Source organism: Micropterus dolomieu, linkage group LG20 (assembly GCF_021292245.1).
Source record: "Micropterus dolomieu isolate WLL.071019.BEF.003 ecotype Adirondacks linkage group LG20, ASM2129224v1, whole genome shotgun sequence".
Lineage (NCBI taxonomy): Eukaryota > Metazoa > Chordata > Actinopteri > Centrarchiformes > Centrarchidae > Micropterus > Micropterus dolomieu.
Window position 1 is genome coordinate 16,116,250 of NC_060169.1, and position 25,104 is coordinate 16,141,353.

Below are 25,104 nucleotides of genomic sequence, written 5' to 3' on the forward strand. Positions count from 1 at the left end.
CTGTGTTAAGGTGCTGAGGCAGCCCGGTGTGTTGAACTGACCTCAGTGCACAAATACCTGTCCACCATGAGCATATTTTTACTGCAAATATCCTATGCCTAAAATGTCATATGGGCGTGTAGGGAGGGGGGTATTGATTGTGTGTTCACACTTGTCCAATTTCAACCCAGTCTGTTTGGCAAGCTTCTGTTGCCATAACGACTCCACTGCGGGTTGCCTTCCTTAGTCATTGGCCTGTGAGCAGCCCATTGTCTGTGGGAGTCTTCCTCAGTCACAGCACAGAAGGACAACAAACAACCACTATGTATGCTGTGGTGGAAGACGTTCAGCAGGAGATGGTGCAAACGCGAGTGACAAATCTTTCATTGATACTCAGCTAAGTCCTCCTAACTTCATTCTTCAGTCCATGTGTTATATTCCTGGAGTCTGAATGAAAAGATCTGATTGATCTTGAGGATGCCCCCTCGTATTTTTGTGGTAAATGTTAAGCAATATCAACCTTCAGTTCATTTGCAGTGAGAAGTTAACTTTTAGAGTGTACTTTACTGGCTTATTGCTAACAAAAGCAGCATCGGAGCAAGATGTCGCGCACCAAAACTATGAACGTCTCCAATGTGAGCCAGACTTTACAAGTTATGAAAACAATCGGCCATATCAGTATTTTCCGCTGTAACATGGTCCTGTGTTATCAGGGATCAATTCCAATATTCTTCATAACAGATTTACAGTGGCCCAGTCTCATTTAATTGTGAATCCATTAGCAATAAGGAAGAAATGGTGCACGCGTGTATTTGTGTGTATGTAAGAATTGGGCTTCCATTGTTAGTCAGTGTAGGCATTCATTATCAATTAAATTCGAATTCTATTTATTGACATCATCATAGTTTAGTACAGTATTGTTAAAGCACGTTGTGCGACGTTTACAATGTTATAATTCAGGATATAACAAACATAATTATAATACTACACCACATGACATAGTTTTATAATGAATATAGTGACTATACAACACTATAAATACATATATTGCCTACTACATAGGTTTCTCTTAACCAATGTAGAAACGGAATCATTACAAAGCATTAAAAATGATCATCATTACAAATCCATAAAAATAAATAGAAGATCCAACAGATCTGTGAATCTGTGAGGTTTATTAGGCCTTTAGCCGGAACTGTTGTATTCAAGTGTATTTATTGCTGGTTTGATGTCCTTTTATCTTTACCATTGTCCTTTTTTTAGTTGTAGTAGAGTGTGTTTGTCTTCATGTTTGTAGTGGTGAGAACCATCTGCTTGTGTGAGTTTAAATGCCGACCTGTCACTTAATAGGGCATAGGTTTGCATGGCACCTGAGTAATTTATTAATTCCTAAAATTATATTTAATATGCAAACATGTAAATATTGACATTTTACAAATATGTAGTAGTCTAAGCTGGAACTCATCTTTTTATATGCATTAGGTTAATTGACTGACTCGTGAATTTCAAAATAAAATCACCAGTAATATTAGAATAAACACTTTGCAGTTGTTCAAAAACTCCTAGGTAGTAAAATTAATGATTATTGATTTAAAAGATTAATTGCATTTGCTTAAATTCTCCATCCATCGCATCTGTGTTTGACGTGTTTACCAAATCCAAAACGGTGACCATTCGAGCATTACAAATGACCACTCCCCCACAACAGAGCAGCACATTCCTGTCCTCCCCCATCCCGCAGCAACCTGGAGGAGAGAGCGCGCAACTACACCCCTGCCCCTGCCTCCTCCTCACAGCGTTGGTCGCCAGCCATCCCCTCTCCTCCTGTACCATAACAGATGGTGGGAACAACATTACATGCACCGGGTACCACAACAATAGACCGCAGCATCCAGTCCAGACAACACTGGCCTTGCACCATCATGCTCCTAGTGCAGGACTGCGCGAGGCTTTGAGTGCCGTCGTGATTCATTTCACGCGGTACCACCACCACCACCACGGCCACGGAGGAACCTTCTTGCGACTGTTTGGGCTCTCCATCGAGCGGGGAAGATGGCCGCTATGAAAATATTAACAGGCACAGGGCTCTTCTTGGCGCTCTGTGCGTTGGGGCTGCTCGCCATGGCGATTTGCACCGATTATTGGTACGAGACCGACGCGAGGAGACATCGGGAGAGGTGTAAAAACTATGCCAACAAGCGAAACGACCCGGGGTACATATACATTTCAAACCATAACCTCCCTCTCCAGATGCCTCCAAAGAGCCTGGAGAGGAAAGGTAACGGCCCAGATGCTGGTGCTCTCATCAGGGCGAAGCGGCACTTTCTGGCCGCGGCATCTGCCATGGAGTCTCATTGCAGTCGGCAGTTTAACTCCACCATCTCCGGGCTTTGGAGGAAGTGTCACCGTGAGGGCTTCGACCTGGAGACCGAGGACCTTATTTACAAAGGTAAACGAGAGCAGTCTGACGCCTGGCTTTTCTTGTGTGCAATAGGCCGTGATGCTCGGCGATGAGCTCACACCTAGCCTGATATAAACACAGGGTTGCACTGAGGCCGACTCTCTCCTCTTACATTAACTTCTGATTTTTACGTTTCCCGGTTCCCAGTTAAAACTAGATAGGCTACAGGATGTATTTTCGAAGCGTAGACTATGTCTCTTGTCTTTATTTGTTAATGTCGCTGTCCATGGTGCTGAGTGAACCCCCTCTTTAGTCCCTGTCTGAGATAATGGCCGGTCCCAGTAGCTCCTCTGTTTTCTCTTTTTATTTTCAAAGTAAGATAGGAAACAACATCTGTGTGGAGGTTAATGTCACAATAACGTGATTTCATAGTGCAAACGAATTACTGATATATTTGGTTTGAATTTTGGGCCACAGCAGAGAAAACACAATGTTCATTGAACAGAATGAACAGCAATGAGAAGCCATATTTCAGGCCTCATGCATTGATGCTAAACCTGGTCAAGACCAAGGTCCTGATACTGGGCAGATACACAAAGAGAACCACCCTGTGAGGAAAACCTGTGCTACAAGTTGTTGTTGTTGTGATCACAGCTGTCAAACCAGAAGTAGATGTGCCTTCATACATCATAAACCTCAAAACAGCCCCAATGGCACTTTATTGAAAGTTATCTTCCAAGCATTGTGTCTAAAGAATTATCAACTACACCATGTTGTTTCAAAATCCATCTGTGCCTGAGCTCGAACCATTTTATCTACCTAGAAATAATGAATAATGGCACTGTTTTTGTTAAGTTTAATTATTGAAATCTGCAAATCTACAATTAATGTAGCATTAAAAAAACATTTTTATAGAATTATTAATACAAGATTTGGAAGAAAAATCATCTATATTAACTCTTTCAGCTCTGCTTTTCAAAAGTCATTATATAGCGACAACAGTGTACAGTTTATGTGTGTAAAATCAACACAGTTATGTTTTTGTTTTATTGACTTTACCTCTAAGTCCTATAAGGGTAGACTTTATGGCAATACATCTGCAACACACATTTTATGAAGCTTGTTTTCTTACTGTTTTTGTTGACTTTTTCTCAGAAAGGTGTTAATTAAGTCCTGTAGTCTAAAATATACATTTGACTGTCTTTTACACATAGTGTCAGCAAACATATAAAACATGTATTACAAGCATTTGTTATAGTGCTTTTGAATTGTACATGCAGAAATGATAAATCATCTTCTCACCTTCTACTTTATATGTTGATAAATACTCAGAAATGATTGTGGTCACATGACTACAATGACTTTAACTGCTACTGAAAGTGCTTGCTACTACTAGCTCCTGTACCTCTGGGTTATTTAACATACTGTGAGCTCCAAGTTGCCAGAATAGAGGTATAGATTATAATGTGGCTTAAATTCAAGTATAATGGAATATATTTGCTATTAAATTTAGTAGCCACGGAAGTAAATACTGCATGTAACCTAATGTAAGTGAACACATGATATTAATCACTTTACTTAGCCTTGTATGATTCCAAAAGTCATGTCTATTAATTTATTGCTAAAGATTTTTAGGGCCAATACTGGCGTTGATATCTTAGCAAGACACATTATTACTGTTTTCACAGATGACATATAATGGCCGCTCTGTTTAAAGAGCCAGCTTTATATAAGGACTAACACATGTACAAATGAAAGACCAAGTGGGGAAAAAGGCTAAATACAGCTTTCCTTTTTGTCCCAACTTTCCTCTGTCACTTGCCATGTTCACTTCATAGAAGTTACATTTGCATTTTTCACGAGCTGGTGCACATCAAAGTGGCATTTAAAACACACATAAAAGGACCTAATTGAACAGATAATATTTCTGAAAAATCTAGTTTCAGAGCTGTAATGGTGCATGCCCACAGATAGCAAGTCAAGCAGCTTAATTGTCATTAAAGCAGGGGGACCAAGTTTAATACATTACAGGTCAGATGTCAACAGTCAGGCAGATTTTTGTTAGATTCCTACCTTTAAATGACAGTATTTCAGTGCACTTACAGGCAAACAATAAATACATAAAACAGTTATTCAAAAATCATTTTCTCAAGTACTGCTAATTGTGAACTTTATGCACAGATAAAAACGTCAGACATCGGAAAAATAATCATTTCTGTGTAAAACAAATTCTGCTCGTGTGGACATACCATCAGTGTGCACACTGATATAGTGTTAAATTAACCCTTAGAGTTTTGAACACATGCTCCAGATCTATACAGCAAATGTTCACACATTACTTTATATATATACCCATGTGGATCTACCATAGGTGTGCAGGGCATTTAAAATTTTGCCAGGTAGCCAACATTTTGTCAGTTATAGTAATTAAAAAACACAATTTCTTGTGAATTACAAAAGTTGAAACTTTCCTTAAAGTGAAATGTGAAGTTTAGCTCCTCTCTGCTTGTTTTGCATTCAAAGCAACTTGGTACTTGAAGCTGAATCCCTAATATTAGTCCTTAATCGTATTAGTCCTGATGTCATGTTAAGAGTAAATGCGTGATTTCCATTTCACACATCACTTTCATGTGTAGTACAAGTTTTAGATGCCACAAATACCTAAACAAGGTAGCTAGCTGCAATGTAGTATCACATGTTGGCTTTTCTATACGTACCACATCAGTCCGCCTGGATATTAGGTATTTGGACTGAAATACTACCCTGATATATCAACCTCTTTCTTTAATAGTAGATATGGGTGCCTCCACAAAGAAACATTCAGATCAAAGACTAGAAGATCACAAACCTGATTTTCAAAAGAAAAGAGTCTGAACATGTAACAGTTGACAAAAGCTTTGAAAAAAGTTATGGGAATGTAGTAGAATTACATTATTAAACTAATGAACCCCCATTAGAAAAACAAAGAAATCTGTCATGGTTCTAGCCTGTTTTTGATATTGTAACACTATTTCTATCAGCACAGGCGGAGCACTCTACTGGACTCTATGGGTAATAGCAATCTCCAATCACAAACACGTATTCAGCCACTGAAATGATCATTGCTAGCTAACTGGGACATCGCTACCGATACACGAGTGTCACAGTATATATAGAAGCGTAATCCCTGCCTTCACATTTGACAACCTCTTCAGCTGACGATGCGGCCGGGGCCATTGGCAGAGGGCTCAGGTTGTGCTAATTAAAAAGGGTTACAATATCTTGACCTTCATTCTGTCTCACACAGACTGCCCATTACTGGACTCTATGCGTACAGTAGGTGAAGCTCAATGACTGTAAAGCCCATCCATGACACGTCGACAGCCCTAGTGACATGACTGGTCCTAGGCAAATTGCCACGGTGGGGCCCAACCCACCCAGATAAGCAGGGCCTTAAACTGGGTGAGAACATGGCCTAACCCTAGCGGGGATCAAATCATACAATAGACACCCTACCCATCTCCTCCACCATGTCTTCCACGTTTATGGGAGAAAACTGGTGTACATATTCGGTGGTCATCAGGGTGGTCCCACCAATTTGCCTTTTCACCAGTCCTGAGTCAATACCACGACCACAGACCCTGAAAAGGTGTCCAACATGTGCAAGAGATAAAACCGGATGAACAGGGCATAGACTAAGCTGCCGCACATACTGTATATCCTAGACACGCCCTACTTAACAAGGCCGTTGACACCTCCACGCTGCATGTGGAGTGTGCACAGACCATAATGGGAGGGTCTTCTCCTGCCTGCTCATAGGTGGAGCTCACAAAGCCACCTAGCCTGGTGTTTCTTGGACAGGGCTTTACCGTCCACACCATCTCTACAGCACATGAACAGCTAATCAGTGAACTGGATGGGGTCCATGCCAATGCACATACTGGACATAGAGGATGGGATTTTGCCTCCCTGATCCCTGCATGGAGTGGAGAACAAAATGTATCCAGATATATTGTTCTTGACCTGAATGAGCTCCTTATGTTCTTGGGAACAAAGGAGGGGTTCAGTTTCAGAGTTGCACCACTGCAGTTACCACAAAGCATCATGCAACTGGGGTGAACCAACAGGGTACAAAGCTCACTCACTCAGTCCAAGCTCACTCAACAGGTCCACTTCCGCTTTCCAAACCTAGTCCAAATCTGTTCCACCACCTCTGGGTGTAACCTCAATTAGTCTGTCAGGGACCCGTCCCTTGACAGGAGGTGGGCACCCCTGTTCTCCAGACCCGGGATGTGGAGACCTTTCAGAGAGATAGGTGCTCTGAGGACCATAACCATCCACCCTGCCTGTTGATGTAGGTCACTGTGGTACAGTTGTCAGTCCTCAGTAACACATGCTTCCCCTGAACTATGCAGTCGTTTGGATTGGCCGGGGCAGAGTGAGCCCAACACGCTCTGTTGCTAATGTCATTACCTTTGGAATATCATGGCATTCTGAAACTGGTGGTGGATTCCCAAACAGCACTGACCCTCTGGACACCGATGAAAGGCTTTCATTGTTCTCTAGCAGCAGTGGCGGCACAGTCACAGCTAGGGCTGCCAGAGGTGGAAGTAATGGTACAGTGGCCCTGGGGCCTCCTCCTCCATCCGGTAGTAGACATGTGGGTCTGCCGCAAGCTTCTTGAAGCTGTGACTCTGTCCTTGGAAAAAAGAAAACTGAAGAAGAAAGGATGCAGAGTCAGTGAGGATGCTTCTATATGTACTGTGACATGCATTTTTCAATAGCGATGTCCCGATTGGCCCGCTACGCACATTTAAATTTCACTGGGCGAATACGTGTATGTTCTTGGAGAGATCTATTACCCACACAGTCCAGTAGATGGTGAAGCCTGTGTGAGGTAAAATCCTGTTCTTCCCTTAAATGCAAACTACTTCAGTGATTAAGTGAGGCAAATTGAAATATAAAGTTGGTGTATGCGTTTAAAAGTAGACTGGACTACATGCTTGTTGTGCTCCAAAAGTCTTCAAATTCTGAATATACTGGACTGTGAATTCTTATTTTGCATGGAGTTTATTGCACCAACAATCAAGTCAATATGAAGAGATTGACTTTAAATGGTAGAAATTAAATTTCTTTATATAGCCTTCAGTAGAATAATCCATAATCCACATTGTTTCCTAATCTCCTGTTAATAACAATGTGGGAGTGGTTGGGAACACAACGTTAATGAGGCCTTCTCAGTAAATTAAAACTTGGCTTTTCTACTGTGTGTGTATTATTTCATAATCCCACAAGTGGGTCAGTGGTTCAGAATGAGATTTTTACTGAATTGTCTTCCTTGTTACCTCTCTCTACTTGAAGGTATTTGTGCTCCAGTTTAAATTGTCTCCATCTCATTTTTCAGGAATAATTCAAAGATGTACCCCAGTCAAGTATCACTACTCTTCGTCCATCCTACCACGAAATTTACCCATCAACATCACAAAGACCATACGACAGGATGAGTGGCATGCACTCCGTAAGTCTGAAAGTGTCTGTCTTTATAGAGTTGGTTGGACTTGTTGGTTTAGTCGCTGGTTATATGCTCTTTGCATCGTTTGTGTTTATCTACATTTATTTTTCTGCTTTCAGTTTTTACTGTATTCAATTAACAGACTATTTGAGCAATAAAAAGAGAAAACAATAAACAGGAAAGACTGAGAAAATCCATGATCTAGCATCTTATAATGGTCCGTGTTCATTCAAGTCTTCTTGTTCAGTAACTTTAAAATGTTATCCTCTAGACAAGCTGTCTTTGCATTCAGGGGTTTTAGTTGACTCAATTTGATATACTGTATATGAAAATTTGGCATGCCTGAAGGCATGATTTTGGGCTATGTCTTATTTTCATTGTATATGTTCCTCATAGGTCACATTATTTGTAAACATATACTAAAGGGCATTCAAAGATATTTTGGTATCTTTGATAAAAATAAATGATAAATACATTTGCTCGTTTTTACAATTTCAGAGACATTTATGAAATAGTCTTTTTAGCCTTACTAGTGAAATAAATTAATGCCATTATCTTCCTGTGCTGTCATTCCCTTAAATCCTCTATGAATCTCATAAGTCTTTCATCTACAGTTGCAGCAGCCAGGTCATTAACTTAAAGCAGCACAAGAGTGCATTTCATCATATATGTTAGCATCTTTGCACTGGTTGCCTGTTCATTTCTGAATTGGTTTAAAGATTATACTCCCCCTAATTCCTGAAAATATCACTGATTTTATGAGCCCTTCTCTCCCATGTCTAGACTTATGACCACAGGTTATCAGGTCATCTCTGTTAGTGAGTCATTGGCTTTAGACTGGCTGATCAGAGGAAATTTGGTTGGACAGATCAGAGTCTTCTATTATATCGCTTCTTAAAACACTTGGATTAGCTTGTATTTCTTACTTGATATCTTTGTTTAAAGAGAAAAGAGTGAAAGAGTTGTTTGACCATGGATTACATTAGCAGTGATTGAAGTTTTTCTACTATTTTTGTGTTGTTTTGAATCTGCTATGATATGTTCTCTTTTGAACATGCTATACCAAAACATTATCTAAGCTGTTATTCTAGATATTGCTGATTACTGTTGTGTATTAATTGTCATCAATTACAATTTTATCCTCTATTTTAGTTTGTTGGGGTAAAGCTTAAATGTATCTCCAGATAAGCATACATTTCAGCGTACATTGAGAATAATGTTTCTAATAAAAAAAAGGAATGAAAATTTACTTGGGTTTAATTACAGGTTTTGTTTCAAAGATGTCCTTTCCTGTTTTCACTTAACAGTTCCAGAAAACTTCCAAGGAAATAGAGAATTATGAACCCATTAAATAAAGTGTTAGCCTCATTGGTTTTCAGTTACTTCTTTGGCATTCAATTAAAAGAAGTATAAGACAGGGGCACACTGAAGTCTTTTATGGCTTAAATCAAGTTGATTGATTGGGTTGTTGGATCGCATGTTTTCAGATTAACAATACAATTAAGGTGATAATATAATAATTTACAAATTACCTGGTTGGTGAAAAACATCTGTGTCACACTGCAAGATTATTTCCTATATTCACTGGCAAAGAAAAGGAAGGCAATGTTTTAATATCAGTTTTTAAGCATACTGTGACACTAAATTTGTCAATTACATTAAGCTTTCAGAGTATTTACCAGTTTAAACAATAGTCTTCAGTGTCACTGTTCAGGATCTGTATGTTACAGTTTACTTGGTGACGTTTTCACCTCTGCTTGCAGATCTAAGAAGGATGACGGCTGGCTTTGTGGGCATGGCCGTCTCCATCATTCTTTTTGGCTGGATCATCGGAGTGCTGGGATGCTGCCAGCAGCATGACCTCATGCAATATGTAGCTGGGCTACTCTTTCTCATGGGAGGTACTGTGAGAGCATGTATGGCCACATCCACACAAACATGCAGACAAAATTGCATTTTATTCAATTTCTGCATTTCTTTGTGGCAGCTGAAAGCATCTTTGGGTTAACATGAGTTAGTAGATGAATGTCCTGCAGGAACACAATCCCTGCCCTGCAGTAAGATGCACAGTCAACTGGCCCCATTTTAAATCACTGCTTGTCTCTTCTGTTCACACAGGAACATGCTGCATCATCTCCTTGTGCACATGTGTGGCAGGAATCAACTTTGAGTTATCCCGCTACCCCCGCTACATGTACGGCCTACCTGAGGACATTAGCCATGGCTATGGCTGGTCCATGTTTTGTGCCTGGGGGGGGCTAGGTCTCACATTGCTGGCTGGCTTTCTCTGCACCTTGGCCCCCTCCCTGAGCACACCCGCTCGCACAACGACCCACAAGCCGAGGCAGGAGAATGGAACCGTGTGACAGAGGCGTCGTGAAGGACCGACCCACCGAACGCACAAACCACACCCTTCCAACCGTGATGTTTAACTCTGAAACAGTTTTTGTCTGATCACCATCCCACACCACCCTCGACATCGCCATACCCCTTTAGTGTTCAGTGTGCCTGAGAAGGAGCAAAGTAACGACAAACTTCACACACCTAATCTCGAAAATCCCTGAGGGACCTCTAGGAACACCAAGAGTAACACCTACAGTAACGTATGGCTGGGGCATGGCTCTCATAGCACAAATAAGACCATTTTTTTGGTTCAGATGTTCGACATGCTGACTTTATGGCGATCTTAAGGTGACTGTTTTCTCTAAAGAGAATTTGTCTTATAATGGTGCTCTCTTGAATACATAAAGCCACATACACTCCCACACAGCACACACACGCACGCCAGCACATGCTTTTCCACACACGCTCAATTACTCCAGATGAATCATGGGAGAAATCCTCCGAAAGGATCAAACACACAAACATCAGGTCAGAGCATCCTGTCAGCATTCCTCTTTCAGTCGAGTGATGTGTGCTGTGTTATAGTTCGTAATGAAAAAACAAAAAAATATTCTGGCGTTGACTGCCCATTGCTTATCTTTAGTGTAGCACACTAACTGATATCAAACATGAGCCCGGGGGGCAATGTCTGCAGCTTTTGCAGAGCACAAAATGCATCTAGCAGAGTGGTCAGTACTATAAATTACACAGAAGTAAATCTGCATTGACAAGCAAACCGTTTGCTTCTGTAAAGATTCTATATGTACAAATGCATCTCTATGTAGATCCAGATCATTGTTTGTGTATAGTAGATTTTGAATAAGAATGTTTGTTTTCTGTTTGTTTAGAGGTAATGATGGCTGACAGCATGGAGAGGATAAAAAGTTACTGGGTGGTGGTAGGAGCATGAATCCATTGTTGGATTCAGCAACATAAAGGTATTTTGTGGCACCAAACTGACAACTCCGACCTGGTTGTTTGCTGATAGCTGAATCATAACCTGATGAGCAAAAACAAGGAACCAAACTGGAGGAAGTATATGATTGCTCCATTGTTTACCCTTAATGTTTGTCAGCCTTTTTGTGTAATACTCTGAATACAAGCAATTTTAGAAGAAAAAAAAGCTACTTCAGTGATCCCACTAAAAATGAAAGCACAAGCTGCGTTCCAAATCCTCATCTGCATTAAGTACAGTAACATTGTAACATCAATCATTGGTGGAGGGCCTAAGTGTCACCATGTCACCAGTCTAAAATCTGGGTCAGTAACAGCTGAAACAATGAAACAGGCAGAATATAGAATGTAATTTATGTGATAGATATCATTGTCCCACAATGCAATGCACAATGGAAATGGACGAGCTGTTCACTCTGTTTTTAAAAATATGGATGTTGGTGCAGTGGCATCTTGGATAACAAAACAAAAAAGTAAAAACATAAAGTAAAAATGAAGTAATAATTCCATTAAACATTTTTGATTTCAGAGTTTAAGATTGACATTGGCATTCCAAATTCACATTTGATTATGTTTGATTAATGTGTAGAACACATCTTGTATTATTTCTTCACCAGTAAAATACTTACAAACTTAAAAAATGATACACTGTATATTTATATAGTATGCGATAAGAACATGGGAATTATTACATTTTTCTTTGTACTTTTAAAAAGTCGCAAAAGCACAAATAGTAATTTAGAAAAAGCTGTATTCCAAATACACACTGGATTCTCATTTTGTGTTTTAATAGTGGTGTGTCCACTCATGGAGAAGTACACTTAAAATCACAAGGACCCATACTAAAATGGCTTGATTTTTAAGTCTTGTGTTAATGGAAAGTATTGTCTAACAATTATAAAAGCTGATACATTTCTTTCTCTTTATGTGGACAACAGCTGCATTTTCAAAAGCAACAAAAATAAATACATTTAAATTGGAATTGACATTTCAAATCAGCAGTTGGAGTGATGGTTAGTACACACCTTGAAGTGTGTTATTAGTACAAATCAATGAAATACAGCAGCTGTTGTGTACTAACTTACAATATAAAACACCTCATTGTATGTAGTATGGGACAGGGCCATGAGAAAGGTTTTGAAAACAGGGTGTTAATAGGTAGGACTTTAGTTTGTTTAAAAGAGGAAGAAATTCTCTTGGTGACACTTGAGGATGATAATAACTCATAGCAGCCAGTTTTCTGTTACACAAATACATTTTTTTTCTCCCTCAGTCATTAGATCCAATTTATTTTGAATTTTTCAAGCTCAATACAAATTCATGATACGAGAATATTACAGCCATGTGTGATGAAGTTTTTATAAATGTTGATTGCTGGAGATGAGTCATGAGATATTCTATCATCTATGTCAATTAACTTTCTTAGAAAAAAAGGTGTTATAATGTGTATTGACAACACTGTGTGTGATGTTCAGTCCTTTCACCATCACAATTAACCTCCTCATGAGGCTACCACTTTTCAGAAGTCGAGGAAATTAACTGAGGCATGATTGAAAACTGTATCTTCAGTGTCTTGTTGAATCTTTGCACTTTGCTGGGTCTCAAAAAGGTCTGTGAACCTGACATCTGAGCAGGTGGAGTTATACATTATATGTTTGCAAGGCAACACATGGGAGCAAAAGATGATCTGAGCATGTGATAAGCACCCTGTTGTGTCTTTTACAAAGAGTTTGGGTTCATACCATGTTGTGTGCTTAGGGTCAATTGGTTTAGGCTCTTATTGTGAAAATATTTATGCCAGAAACCAGGACATACCATAAATATTCATATCTATGGTTGTAAGTGTATTCTCTGATGTCCCACAACTCGCAGAATGCAATGCTATTTGGTGTTTTGGTTTTATTGTTTTAAGTTCACACCCAAACTCATACGCAGTAATGTAAGTATTACTGTAAGCAGTAAATTGTAATGTATAAGTACATGGTGCAAGTATATTGTGTTGTTAGGACTGAAGCACAATTGCACACAACTCATACAAGTTTTTTGTGTATAATAGGTGGGAAAATCTGGCTTTTCCAATACTAATGTGCCACCACTGCACATGTGCAGTACTTTGACAAAAGGTATTACAAGCAGAAATTTTAAAGCACATATTTATACCCCCATAACTCAAATAGTAAATTTCAAGAACACTCACACATAACAATGTCTGTATTTTAAAACTAAGATTTTGTCATTGATTGGATTGAGTTAAGTACAGAACAATAGTAGCGCACAGTAGCAAAATTTACAAAACATTAGGAATATTGTACTAGAGAACGAATGAGGTCAGCACAGTGTAACAAATGTATTTGAAATTGTTGTAAAATCCCTCTCAAGTGGCAATTTCCTGTGTTTCATGAGGAACTTAGAAATGTACTCTGTGCAATGAGAGATGCCCTGTGAAAATGCCACAGTTTAGAGTGGCACTTGTTTCAGTAGCACAGCTATTATTTTCTACAAGTCATTTATACTGGTTCAATCCACTGCAGATGTTATGTGGGGACTAAAAAGACATTACAGTCTTGCATGAGCTCATTACAGTTAGTTTATTTCAATATATTAAAATGTGTCCATTTTTAATTAATTTATTTTACTGAAATAAAATATGTAATAACTAATGCATTGGGACTTTCACTGTTTGTATGTGTGCCTGACTTTCTGCAATTTTTCTCTCCAAAGTCGCACAGAGTCATCTGTGAATCATCCTTCCTTTTTTAAAGCACTTTTGTCTTGAAAAATATAGGTGTGACAGCGATGTGTATTGTCTGATTGTATCTGTGGGCACGAGGTATGAAGTTAAAACTAAAAACAGATTAACTAACATTCAACAACTAAGAGATGAATGTCCACAAGAGGTGAGACACAATTATAACGGCAGTGACAGCATCCTCCTCCAAATAAGCATGGAGGCAAGACTTGGCCTTTTGTCACTTAGGACATGGTGCCATCTAGAGGGAGGACTTGATGGTTTGTGTCTTTTCCTTTTTAAGGCTAAGGTGATGAAATTTCTGTTACAGGCCTATAATTTAAAAGTAAATAAGAAACTAGAAATATAAAAGTGTTTTTTGCATTCATCGTGTATGACAGAATATATATAAATTATAAATTATGATATATACTATCCCCGCAACCCTGTACGCAGGATAAGCAGTTGAGAATGGTGGGATGGATGGATGGATGGATATATACTATGAAAACAAAAAGATTTTCTCTCTTTTCTATCTTAAAAACAGCATCACTTTTTTGAAACAAGTTTATTTTATACAGAAAGCAAAACAGGTTTTGTCCAGTAAAATACAGAACAATTATTCCATACTGTCATGTTTAAGACTACTATATAAACTGTTGCTGGAACTTCCAAATACAAAATACAAAAGCTCAAACACACAAATTCAACCTACATTATTATGACACACAAAGCTGCATGTTTCCTAAGTAAACAGAACAAATATAACTTAACTCCAGTAAGATTATTGCATACAGTACTAAACAAAATCTTGCCTGAAAGGATATTTGATGCTGATGATTAAATGAAAGTAGTACATAACAACTAGTGCTGCAACTAACGATTATTATTATTATTAGTTTAAAATAGTGATAAGTTCCTGTTATACTTTCTCGCAGCCCAGTGTTATTTATTCAGATTGCTTGTTTTATTCAACCAACAGTCCAAAAGCTAAAGGTATCAAGTTTATTATCAAATAAAAATAAGTGACTGAGCCGATTTTTCGATTTATTAATTTGTTGCCAATTACTCCAAATTGTCTAGTATGTTTGATAATTCATATAGATAACAATAAGGTAAGAAAATCTTTAGAGAGAGTTGGATTTCCTTTTGAAATTGAGGTAAAAAGGATTTGAACTATATGTTAAATCATTAGCTTTGTGCAGTTTGGTCTGATTAAAGTGAAATGTTCTCCGCTGCTTCCCAGAGCCAGAAGCAGCAGCAAGGAGTTTGAAGTCTACTTCTTGCCACAATAATGGGCACCAACCACCATGTAGCTGTCAGGTGAGATGTTCAAACTGGGTGGCTTCACTTTGTCCCTACAGAACCTGACCTCAGATCTATTGACCGGGCCTCCTCCTCTGCAGGGATCGTGTTTTTGCAGGTAACTTATAAAGGTTTCCCAGCCTCCACCTACGCGCACCATCACATGACGCTCATTCAGCATCTGCAAAGGTAACACGAGACAGTACAATCAAAGAGGGAATGCTGGGAAATAAAGTGTGCAAATATGTCCTGGCTGATATATTGCCATTATGTTTATGAATTCTCAATTATATAAAAAGCAGCACCCCCCTCCACACACACACACACACACACACACACACACACACACACACACACACACACCCAATGTAATATTTACAAGCTTCTTGCACATGTGTTGCTCTGGCTATGAAAGGCAAATGATCCCTCGCATAGCTTTGTCAAAATCTCATTAAACCAAATGAAACAACACCTCATGGCACCAGCTGAGCACACACGCAGGACTAATCCACATATGAACATGGATACGCACACACGCGCACAGTGACGCACAAAGGCACACCCACACGGATCTGCAACACAAACCAAATAATAAACAGTATTTTAAATAAAATGACTACTGTCAGAGAGGTCTGAGTCAACACATCCTTCACAGACAGCCATCCTTATAGCTGAAAAGCAGCTGCTACCATGGCAACTACAGCCATATAAAGCCTGGGGGACAAAACTGAGATGAGTTCAGCACAGACCCTCAACTCCCAGTAGACATTAACATTCCCAGGAGGCCTTGGAAAGCCATCCGTTGTCCTGTCAGCACCGGCCCACCCCCTCTTGCCTTATCGCCAATAAACCCTTCATTATGGAGCCATTAAGAATGTGATAATACAAGCAGATCTACTCGTCTTGTGCGGGGAGGTGTGTGTCACGTGTACGGGATGAAAAATCAATGGTACAAGAACAGACACACGTGCAGCCAGACGACACAGGCAGCTAGGAAACCCCAGACTTGGTCCATCTCAGCTGTCATCCTGCAGATTAAATTGTTTTGGTTGACAGGGGTCAAGTCTGACATGCTGAATAAACCACTTCCCTGTCTGACATGGAGGGAATGTAATTCTGACTTGACTTCATTCTCAAAAATGCATTTTCCAAAGTTGATTTCTAGTCAGCATCTACTCCCATTTTTTCCCTTTTTAATACAAGCTACTATTCCCCTCTGTTGTAATATCTGTATTGTTTAAATTAATTTGCCTTTTCTATTTTTAAAGCTTTTTATCTGATGTTTTTTATTACTTACATAATTTTGATTAATCCTACATGTCACTTGATTGTTGTTATCTGCCTTTGTGGGTGTTGTTTCTTTTATGCTGGTTGTGTGGTTGTTTGACTATAAATGCTTCTTGTACTCAGGTTTCTGTTACCTGATTAAATAAAGTCACAATATGAACTGACATAATGTCTTTTGATACATTTTATTTTTCTAAAAGCTAAATTGTACTTATATTAGACATCAGAACTACTCTAAACCAGTGTCAGCATCTTTCTATACTGTAATATTCAATACAAGCCCTCTTTGTCAGGCCGACTCTTTTATTTCTGTCACTACAACTACCCCCTCCCCCCTTCAGGTCTCCGTACAAAGTGTGCTACGTCTGCAGCCCATAAACTATCGTCTGGATTCCCCTGTGTCCTCCCAGGCAGCTCCATTGATTCCCTCTCTCCTTTCCTGCTGAATGATGCATGAGTGTACTCAGTGAAAAACTGCTGCCAGTAGGAGGCAGGCTTTAGCCACGTCGGCTATTGTAAAATTTACAGTAAAACAAATGGTATTACAGTATATGAGCTGATGAAGGCACATGTGTGTCTTATTGTTGTTCGATTTCTTTTTTTTATTTTTTATTTGATTTCTATTTCTATGTTATAGTCAGGTATGTCTTGCAAAAGATGTCTTGATCTCAGTGAGGGTCTAAGGATAGAGGATGTCGCATGTTGTACAGTTTTAAAGGTTTTGGTTCTATATAAATAAAACTCCCTTGACTTCTTTCAAAGGATGAGGAGAAAACCTTTAACCGTGCTAGTTTTATTAACCTAGGGATGGCAACGTTGGCATGTTGGTCCATGAATGTATAATAACTTTAAAACTTTTAAGACTAATATCAGCCCTGCATCCATGGTCAAAGGTCAGGGTCACCGACAGAACAAAGGCCCTGGAGCTTTATGGAGTCAATGTCTTGCTCAAGGACAGTTGAGAAAGGAGGTTGATGAAGAGGTTGTCTGCCGAAATACTGAGCTGAAGCCGAGATTAACTATTTCATCATCCTCATTTTTGTCCAGATTTTGCTCTTCAAAACAAGACTTTTTCATTTTACTTTTAAGGTTTATCTCTTATGTAGGATAGCATCATAAACAAAGAATTGATGTGGCATGATATTGTAGGGGGTTTGAATGTCTTTCCTTCCATTGATACAGTCAGACAGTGTCCCTGCCACAAAGCTGAAGGAGAGCCTAATTGGGCGCAGAGAAGAAAGAAAAGCCTTCCTCTTTTTTAACAACAAAGAATGGCGGAGCACTCCAGAGCCAGTGTGACTGAATAGCCTCTAGAGGGAATGGGGGGGGGGGTTACATGTGAGGAGGGGCGGTCATGCTCAGCCGCTCATTAACAAGCTGTCTGATTAGACCCCTCACTAATGACTTTGTCTAGGTAATCAATAGTATCTGCTCTTTAAAAGGGGTGTACACACTGAATAGCACGCTCTCCTAGGAGCTGCAAAGGGGTTATCATGGTATATGGTAATTGAGGATTCTGGCATGTTTCCCCGCACACATGTGGTCAGCTGTAAGCTTCAAGGTAATGGATGGAGTCATGGTCGATGGGCTGCTGCTGAGGTGTGTTTGCTTGTCAGCGGCAAGTAGAAAAGGGAAGGGAGCCGTGCAAGGAGTGTCTACAAACTAGTAATTATAGCTTGAAACTGACACAAGCACACAGAGTTATGGTGAAACATTGTATCTGCAAGGCTGTGTAGAGACAGTCAGTGCAAATAGTGTAGAAAAACAAATAATTCAAAATATAAGATAAATAAAAGGGGATATTTCTCTTTTCTTGGTTGCATTGTCCTAACAAAAATATTCAAACTAATAACATCCTTTAGTTATCACATCTTCCTTGCCTTTCTTTGATGTGGTGTTCAAACATGTGCACCCACGTTATTGACAGGTCTGCTGTGGAGACAACAGGTGGTCTGTGACTTGAAGGGGTGCATTGTTTTCTAAATGGGCAGTAAAAATATGTTGCCAGTCAAACTGTAGCTTTAACTCTATTGTCAGAAAACTGACGCTGACAGCATTGATCACCAGTTTAGAGAATGTTCAGTCAATACAATTAACAAAGCATTAAATGGGTTTCAACTTGTGACCAATTAGTCACCAAGCTGTGATCCACCTTTATGTGACTGTGTGAAGATGTACTCTGTGAGAACATGTCTGGTCAGTCTGATGAATCACACAGACCATTTTAGCATTTAATTGTTAAAATATTCCCATTGATATTGGTTTCGAAAAGAAGACTTTTTTTAAATTTACAGCATGTAAATTTCATTTGCGTGGATTTATGGATAATTCTAATGTGGATAACACATTAGAATAAACTCTATACAGTGTGCACTAGAAATGAAGCTTTCCCCTTTGTATGGATGGATTGTTGTATGTACAGTATATAGATTGTCAAGTGAAACCATCTTCTTATATTCAAAGCCCTTCACACATTGGTGGATTTGGACTCCCGAGTGGGCTGCCATCTGAACCACACACCGCAGTCATATCTTCGCAAAATCACGCTGAAAGAGACATGTTTGTTTTTCCTTCAGGTTTGAACTATTTGCTGAGGGTCTATGTACTGAATAAAATCATTGTCAGCCCAGTCTTATCCTGACCGTTGGTTGCCAAGCAACCCTGCCTCCCAGAAGGCCATTCCTCGAGCCTTTGTATGGTACAGACACACAAGGGTGGTGCACGACTCCAGGAGGGTGAAAGGCACCTACGTCTCCATCCCAAATGATTGCAAATCACACACTGCACTTGTTTCTGACTCAGCTGCTGATTAATGACCTGAAGGCCTTCGCACCTCACATCTTGTTATGTGTTGTAGCATCTATGACGCATCTTCTTTGTGTTCAGTTTATAATTTACAAGTTATGGTATCAAACTATCAAGTTATAATTCTACACATGACATTTTACAATCCTGTATCTAATTTTACATAACTGTAGCTTTAATTTAATTTATTTCACTACCTTAATAACAACAACAACAGCAGTATTATAATCCAACTATTGGGGTAGGTGGTAGTGAACCAACCATGTCTTCTAGAAAATACATTTGTAAATTTTTTGGGGCAATTTACGGAGAATTAATCAGATAAACTTTTACTATGCAAGCTAAAGAATTTAACAATAAAAAGTTGTGCTGTCTGTGAGTTTTCTTCGAAGAGTGTGTCTGTGACGTGGTGCGAAAATTGATGATTCGCCATGAAACAGGAAGTTGGTATAACTTCAGTGTACATGCTCACATCTGTACCAAACTTTACATGTTTCACAAGAGTCCCGCCCTGAAGACATCTACATGCCTCTGATCAGTAATAGTCATAGTGCCACCTACTGGCAACAGAAAGTAAGCTCTGTGTGACACTCATCACATGGTTTAGATGAAATATTCACAATGTGTTCCACCTTTGACACACTGGGACATAATGTATGAGGAAGGAAGTTAAAGTCCTTCGTGTATGAGGAAGGACATTAAAGTCCTTCGTGCAGCTAATTCAGAGCCACATTGGCAGCGCTGTGGCATCTGCGGTGTGATGCCCCGACACGTGTCAGGGTGTGAGGTCCGTCTAACACTGCTCACAGATATAATTTACATATATTTTGGTTAAGGTAAGAGAAGGATTGTGCTTCTGGTAAATGTTAGACATCCTGTCTTGTGCCTCAAGTCTGGACTTTTTCAATATTTAAGTAAGACTATCCCAATTTCCCAACTTTATCCAAGTGCTGCAAGTGCCTAAACATAATCATAAGAAAGTTCAATCATGCTTTAGTTGCTACGAATGAAACAAATGAATGAAATACGTCATATATTTTGTGACTTGGCAGACACAGTACGTTCATTAACAAGATTTTCTTATTTATGTTGAATGAAATGTAATGGAGTGGCATACTCTGTCTGTCAAAATGTATGTATCTGCAATTTAGTAAACATCACTCCTAGGTGAAAGGGTTAACATGAGCGTACATACTCGTATGTACAGAACTTTCTCCCCAACACGGTAGCCGCCTTTAGGTTGCTTCTCAACAAGGAACCTGGTAGGACAGCTGCAGGGGGGATTTTCGATAATTTTTCTCACCTGGAAAAGGTTAGACAGAGAGAGTGCAAATCAAGTATAAACATACAGTATACACCTTTAACATCTGTAAGCTCAAATAAAATATATACATACAATATCATCCAAAATGTTGTTGGTGCCTGTGCTCCTCCGGCTTGTGGATTTGCAAGAGGAACGAGGAGTCAGGGCTGCGGGTGGGAAGGTGATGGGAGGTGTAGCTGTGGGAGTGTGGTTGTTTATTGTGGTGGAGGAGACTTTGGCAGTGGAAACCAGGGTTTGGCCTGGTGAGGGTGCTGACAGCGAAGTGGAAGCAGATGTGTTAGTGGTGCAGGATGAAGAGAACAAAGGTGTTTGTGTTGATGCTGTGGTTGTACAAGGGTTAAAGGCTGAGCGGTAGGACTGAGGAGGGGATGAACATGTAGGTACTGGGTTTGTTGTGGCTGATGGAAGATCAGAGACGAGGGAGGGAGCGAGGGTTTCAGACAGACAGTTTGTGCTTGGAGTGAGGGGCGCAGGTGGAGGAGGAGGAGGGGAAGGAGAGGGGGCTGGGGGCAGGGATGATTGTGAAGGTGAAAACAATGATGTAGGAGGAAAAAAGGAGAAGTACAGACGGGATGGTGGAGATAAGCACCCCGCCTCCTCCCTCTCTATCTCTTTCTCCAACTTCACCAGCCCCGGAGGCTCCACTCCATACCTGACAGAGAGGTTTAATAAAAATATAGCAGCAATCAAGACGATACATCAGCGCTACATCACACAGTGGAGAATGGTGATTCCCAACCAGTGGACCCCAGAAGGACTGTGGAGAAGCTCAACTGATTTGAAAAAACAGAAATTAGAAAAACTCATTCATCAAGTTAGCAAGTAAGCAGAGAAATTGAAACAGTTAGCTAAATGTATAAATAAATAGTTCAAATAGTTACTTGAAAGTAATGTATAAATAGTTGAAATAGTTAGCTATTAGTTTTCTTCTCACTGTGATTCAATTGCGATGAACTAACAAGAGCTGTATCACGTGGGTGGGGCAGTTTTTCTAGTTACCTGGCTGCAATCCGTCCCAGCTCCATCAGGCACAGGCACACCTCCCACGGTTGTTTATGGAGGACTTTGCACATGAATAAAGTATAAACAGAGAGGGTGGAGAAAAAAGTCAGTCATTTGAAAGGAAAGATGTTTCCGGAGATAAACCTCTCTCTGTGTCAAAAGAAAACAGGACCTGCAGTCTGAACAGAGAAGGCACATTTCAGGAGGTACTCTGCCTCCATTGTGCATCTCTACCTTTGAAGCTGAGCAGGAATTTCTGTGGGCTCTGGATGTGCAGCTGAGGGCATGAGGGCATGAAAGCTCCATCAACAAGTCAACCGCTCCTGCCTCTAGACCAGTGTCTACACAATAAAAACCCCATTTGAACCAGAAAAGGTCCTTGTTAGTTAATTTGTTAAGCTGACAATTGGTTGAGCATGATTTAAAGTATGTCCAATTACAGTGTGTGGCGCACAATCTCTAAAAGTCCACAACATTCCTGATTGAAACAAACACCAACAGCAAAAAAGCAGAAAGACTGTTGCTATCAATAATGATTTTATTTTCATTCACCTGTAATTGAGATCCACCATTACATGGCTGCAGCAAGAAAAAGAGATGAGAGAAAAGAAAAAAAATAATCATCTGTGCCTACACGTCACCGAGGCAGTGAACTGAAACTTGTCAAAGTACAGTAAGTCTCCCCGTCTCTCAATTAGTCAAGTGAAGTGAGTTAGTCTGCCTGCAGGGAGGGGGGGGGGATTAACCTGCACATTATCATTCTCACGCATCTGCCGCCTTGCGTAGACATGCCCGAGTAAGAAGTGCATAGAGAAGAGAGTATGATTAATGAGACAGAATCATGTTAGCATGTTGACTGCAAGTTGTCTTCTCCTCGGGCACACAGAGCATCACACATACAGGAGGTGTAAGTGGGAAATAAAACAGGGAGTCTGAAAGCATACAAATGTATAATCATATTGAGTCAGTCACATTCAACATGATCGTCGTGACTCATCTTGGTATCTTCATTTTCTGCATTCCTTTTTGCTTCAGACTGGTGTATTCTAATGTGTTTTGAGTTGTGCAACAAACAATTAACAAAAATGGGTTTTTTTTTGTTTTTTTTAAACACCAGCCTTAAAATAATCCTATCCCATAACCAAATTAAATTTCCCTGCACTAAAATACTCATTTCTTTTACAATAGAGTACTTTAGTAAGATACCAATAATACCAATTAATCAGAAAGTATCACAACAGAAATAATATAATTTAGCAGCAATGTACGCTCCTTGACTCCATAATGTAAGGGTGCAATCTCCGGTCTTAACTCACCCAAATCCTCTGACTCAAAAAGGTAAGCCTCATCAACGCCAATCTTTCGGCACCAGTAGAGGAAGTTTGCAGTATTGTCTCGGGCGAAAAATGATCCAGAAGTTGCATCAGCTCGCCAGTGGATCACTCTTTTCATGAAGGGCTGTGATTGTTTTCAACACACACACACACACACACACACACACACACACACACATATATACAAACATATTTGCACGGACACACAGGCACACAGAGGTTGTGAGTACATGGTGGAAATATATTCTCTGCAATAACACAAATATGGATTAATATTGGTTCACGTGTTTTAAGAGTATTAATGATAATGATAATGATAAACAATACACATGCCATATACATCATGTTTAAATATGAATACAGTGAGGTTTAGGAGACAGAGGAGGCTCACCCCTTGTACCAAATGGTTTGTGTGTATGGAGGACAAATCAGGAACATCATCTTGTGCAAGGTGAGGCTGGCTTTGTAATAGTAAACATGAGCAGACATGGCCAGTGACTGAATGCACCACCAGATTTTGACTTCACCAACCTCAGACGTGATCTGGTTTTGTTGGTTTAAGCCTTTGTGGGCTTTGTATGTGACATCTTCAGACTTAAACATTTCCTGTAAGAAACGTTCAAGCAAACTTTCAAGCACCTATACTGCAGTGTGGATGTGGTTTTGTGTGTTTTGTGCATGTTTGTGTGTGTGAATGCCTGTATAACTTTGTGTTGCTACAGTACCTTGCTGTTGTTGGTGTGGATCATTTTCTCCTGGAGCAGCTGTGCAAGTTGACAGAGCAGGATGCCGTTATCCAACCTCTCCATCAGACTGTCTGCTGTGAGGTCCACACCTGAGGATCCACAAAAAATGAATTATGTGCAGTAAGTCATAGTTACTAAATGAGGCTCAACATTTTCCTCAACTTTCACAGATAATTATTTTATATTAATGTTATTATAGTATATTGTCCATAGCTATTATTTATATTACACATTTAATAGATTAAATGCAGCTCAAAGTACTTTACAAAATCAAAAAAAAGACCAGAACATTTAAACAATGCAAATATTGAAATAAATTTTTCAGTTCAAATGCATCAAAAAGTTATGTGTCTTACACTGAGACAAAACTATCCTAACACATTCAAAAACATTTAATCAGTCAGAAACTCATCCTGTTGGAGAATTGTCACTTTCCAGACACCCTCCAACAGGTTGTGGCATGTGTAGAGCCTTTATGTTTTCCCTTACAATGCAGTAAAGTGGGAAGAAACATCCCTTTCCCAGCCACAATTCCCCTCGTGGAGAGGCATTTCAAGGATTTGGGATAATAAGTAGGTTAATCTGCCTCTGTGTTTAATATGACTGCAGCGCTTTCACCTATTTTTCAAAATAAAAGCCCCAGTTCCAAACTGAAACTGTGAAGAGTTATCTGTAGATAACTTTTGAATTGACTTTCTGTATTTTAATGTAACTAATTCAAAACATCTGTGGGTTTAGTTTTACAGACTTTTACAATCAAGTAACGTCTTGAACTGGCACTCGTTTTACTCTAGTTGAGTTCCAGACAGTGTAGTTAACATGAGTTTGGCATGAGGATCAATTGAGGAAAACTGTCTCACCCATGAGGGTGTTGAGCCAGAAGGCAAGATCTTCTTTCATGGGCAGCAGGCTGGCGTCATGGCGGTAAGGCAGCCACTGGTTGTACACCTGAGGACTGGCCAAGCCCGGCCCAGAGTGTCTGTACTTTGGGCCAATAAGACAGTTCATCCCCAACCCGGTCAGATGCCTCGGGCTCAGAGGACTGTCAAGGCTGATGTTCATCGCTCCCACTTCACTGTCCATGCTTAAGATCTGATCGGTCTTTGACTGACCCTGGTGGACGAAATAAGAAATGTTTTCTTGTACTGTTGTTAGATTTTCGTTTTGACATTTTACATTACTCTTAACCTCATTCGGGACTGTCCCTGGGAGATTGTCATGGATGGTCACTTAAAAATGCTCAGGGAAGTGGTAATGCACCACTTCATGTACATTTTCCAAACCAGCTAGTTAGTCTTCATCCTTGAAGTCTTTTCTCTTATAAAACCTGTTTGAATATGGTATATCAACCATGCTTCATTCAAAC

General features: G+C 39.8%; 2 protein-coding genes across 4 annotated transcripts; one reads left to right on the top strand and one right to left on the bottom strand.

Annotated features, from left to right (window-relative positions):
- Positions 1 to 268: 268 nt before the first annotated feature.
- tmem276b (transmembrane protein 276b) lies at positions 269 to 15,236 on the top strand. Of its 3 annotated transcripts, XR_006822059.1 has the most exons (6): positions 269 to 477; positions 1,688 to 2,428; positions 7,764 to 7,877; positions 9,635 to 9,772; positions 9,990 to 11,191; positions 15,182 to 15,236. XR_006822059.1 is itself a non-coding variant. In XM_046031739.1 (5 exons), the coding sequence occupies exons 2-5, from the start codon at positions 2,032 to 2,034 to the stop codon at positions 10,235 to 10,237; spliced, it is 897 nt and encodes a 298-aa protein (XP_045887695.1). In that variant the 5' UTR covers positions 269 to 477; positions 1,688 to 2,031; the 3' UTR covers positions 10,238 to 13,809. The 3 variants fall into 3 exon arrangements, 2 of the variants coding, with proteins under 2 accessions (XP_045887695.1, XP_045887696.1); XM_046031739.1 differs by lacking the exon at positions 15,182 to 15,236 and having other exon boundaries at positions 9,990 to 13,809; XM_046031740.1 differs by lacking the exon at positions 15,182 to 15,236 and having other exon boundaries at positions 1,721 to 2,428; positions 9,990 to 13,809.
- gas2b (growth arrest-specific 2b) lies at positions 14,947 to 24,746 on the bottom strand. Its single transcript, XM_046031741.1, is given in 8 exon segments — positions 14,947 to 15,421; positions 20,528 to 20,635; positions 20,729 to 20,802; positions 21,226 to 21,308; positions 21,656 to 21,719; positions 22,975 to 23,116; positions 23,700 to 23,827; positions 24,599 to 24,746. Coding segments are annotated over 8 exon segments (957 nt in total). The 3' UTR covers positions 14,947 to 15,211.
- Between the last annotated feature and the right edge of the window lie 358 nt (positions 24,747 to 25,104).